We start from the raw sequence: 2,989 nt of genomic DNA, 5'->3' as shown, positions 1-2,989 counted from the left end.
GTTGTCACTTGTCGGTAAAACCAGACAGTTATTTTATAATTTACAAAAAGCCAGATCTTAACAGGGGTTCCTTGGTATGTTTGAGTCTTGTAGCTTTTTGTGGTTTATGTGGTCCATCTTCACACTAAGTGTTAAACACGTAAGTACTGATGCATAAGGTCACAAAAGAAGTACCTAATCTTCTTCCTGAGTCTATATTAAGGTTCCAGTTATGCGGTGGAAACTTGGATGAGAGTTTGTTACTGTCATCTTAGTAACCGTTCAAAGAAATGCACTTTTGAGGTTTCTCTGGACGTTCAGTTTGAATAGTTTATTCGTGCGGACGTGCTTATGTGCATGCGCGTTTGTGTTGGTATGCGCTTGCGCGTGTGTGTTTGTTGTGCGTTCATGCGTTTGGGACGGATGGGTATCTAAGGGCTGCCTTCGTCAGTAAAAGATAAAATATGTCTCTCCCCACGCAAACAAATTAAATTACTAGTAATTAAAAAAAGTTTAACTGCGCCCTTGTTAGGAGTTATGCCTTGCTTCGTTTCCTAATATTTTGAAGCGGCAGTAATAACATTAAAATGACCACTTTTCTGCAGTTATACGAGGTTTACGATATTGTTAGAAAATTGTTATTGCTAATTGAGTACGAAGATACATGATATGAATAAAGGCTTCCAAAAATAATTAAGAATACACGAGCACAACCGCATATTAGTATACACACCGGCATTAACTGTTTAATTGAGGCAACCATCTTGCCATATGAGGAATCAAATTATCTTGATATCATAAACGCTACTGAAATGCAACAAAAGTCATGAAAATTGCAACAGAGGTAATGAGCAAAACTACAGCTCCAAGTCCGAAAATTTTGTCCAGTTTGTGACTAACATCTCGCCATGATATCTTCTTTTCTTCGTTTTGAGTAGTATTCACAGCGGGTTTCTCACGACTGGTGTCTTTTTCTTCCCCGTTGTCAGCCAGTTTCACCTTATGCGTGACCTTTATCCCTTCTGTATGTATTTTCCGCCATTTGCATGTGCCACGTGGTTTTCGAAAACAAATTCTGGTCACTAAATTTGGAACTTGTCCTTCCCTGTAGTAAGTAACGAGGCAAATTATAGTTTCAAAACATATGACCGCGCTGTGTCCAACATTTAGCAACAACAGGTAACAAATTATAGCCATGTGTTTAGAATTTTTCGGCAAATTTTCACTAACAATGGTCATGAAAACAGCTAACGCTAGGAAAACCGTAATGGCGTATGACACACGCTCTCCACTTTCCACCGGAAGAAAGAACACAAGAACGTTCAGGAAACTTATTAAAATAACTGGTACAACAGCATTCACTAAGAAGAAAACTGAACGTCTTTTAAGGTGAAATGTAACCGTATACTGAGAGAAATATCCATCTAAAACATCACCGGATATTACACGAGAATCAGCTAGGATCCATCCGCCGTTTTCGCTATAGAATGTTTGACGAACCTTATCTTCAACGCCTGTGAGCAAAATTTCATGTGTTTGGTAGCCCCATGGTATGAATGTTAAAGTACAAGTTTGTTCATCAAATGGAAAATAGCTTACATCGATATTGCACGAGGATGTGGTCGTATCTGCTGGATTCCACAATATTCTTCCATCATACAAGCATCTCACTACTACCCAGTCCTGGTCACCTCCTACAGGAATTACTTTACCGACAGGAGATGTGAGGATAAGGTTCGGCTTCCAGATCATAGTAACGGGTATATTGACATTTTTCGTACCATTGAACTCAAGCGGATCCCATGTAAGCCGACTGTCCATCCATGTTAGGTACAAGATAATAACGACTGATATCTGTTCCGATACCTCGTCGAATTCTTTGATGTTTACCAATTCCATAGTAACATTTACCTATAATGTTAAAACAGGTAATAAATCAAAATAACATGATATATTCTCTTTCCATTTTACTCTCAAAATGTTTAATCATTTAGATGTTTATATCTTTAAACCTATGTTAATTTATTTAAGAATTTATTTATCGCTTTTCTTAATAATGATGGTATGCTTTGTTATTTCAAACGTTTGGAGAATAAGAACTCGAAGAGACAGGCAAACTTTTTTTCTAGTTATAGGTAGTTCAAGCCATCGAACAATATACATTATAATAGGAATTTTGCCAGAACCTGACGATGAGTTCGAACGAAGGGTGTCTATCGAATTATCCGAATTCGAGCGAACGAAGTTTGACTATAAATAATGATTGATTACAAATGAAAAGGATGGGTCTTATAACTATATTGAATCATTCACATATATTTTACCAAACCTACTTGTACAGGATGCGACTGGTTGCTTGCCGGTCTCACGTCAGAACTATATCCAGACAGTATTGTGGTCAGAATATTTTGAGTATCCTCCATAGTTTGTCCTTGACCTACATACAGAACTGTTGCCAGTAGTAATGCACGTGTTGTCAAATACATTGCGTTTTGTTTCTAAAAAATGTAGTACTAGTATTAAATTTACTCTTAAACAACAAGACGCTCCTATTCATAATCATTACATACTGTCTATCCCATGTATGTTTCCTCTTAATTCACTTTGTTTGCCAACAAATGTTGAAAATTTATATAAAAAGTCAAAACAATAAAAAATGATATCTTTCTTGTGTTTGTAAAGTACCTAAAGTAAAAATAAAATCTGTCTATAATTGCAACAATATAAAGATATGCAATTACAACAATATAATGAAACAAATTTGAACCGCGATGTTACCTGAATACCTCTAATTTTTTCTACCCTGAAATGCTCCTGGTTATTATTTATATACACACAGATACACGGAACATTAACTATGGTCGAAAATATGTCTATTTCACTTTAGATTAATATCTAAGTTATTCTGTCCTTTCAGATGCTTCCGATCACATGGAATATTAATAGGGAGATTGACGATGGCTTTGTTTTGAGCAACTAATTTAAGTTGTTTTTTGTTCTCCATCAGTGT

General features: G+C 36.0%; 1 protein-coding gene across 1 annotated transcript; it reads right to left on the bottom strand.

Annotated features, from left to right (window-relative positions):
- Positions 1-448: 448 nt before the first annotated feature.
- LOC123535612 (neuronal acetylcholine receptor subunit alpha-6-like) lies at positions 449-1,884 on the bottom strand. Its single transcript, XM_045318328.2, has one exon. The coding sequence runs from the start codon at positions 1,876-1,878 to the stop codon at positions 784-786; it is 1,095 nt and encodes a 364-aa protein (XP_045174263.2). The 5' UTR covers positions 1,879-1,884; the 3' UTR covers positions 449-783.
- Between the last annotated feature and the right edge of the window lie 1,105 nt (positions 1,885-2,989).

Source organism: Mercenaria mercenaria, chromosome 17, assembly GCF_021730395.1.
Source record: "Mercenaria mercenaria strain notata chromosome 17, MADL_Memer_1, whole genome shotgun sequence".
Taxonomy (NCBI): Eukaryota; Metazoa; Mollusca; class Bivalvia; order Venerida; family Veneridae; genus Mercenaria; species Mercenaria mercenaria.
This window is presented reverse-complemented; position numbering and strand designations above follow the sequence as displayed.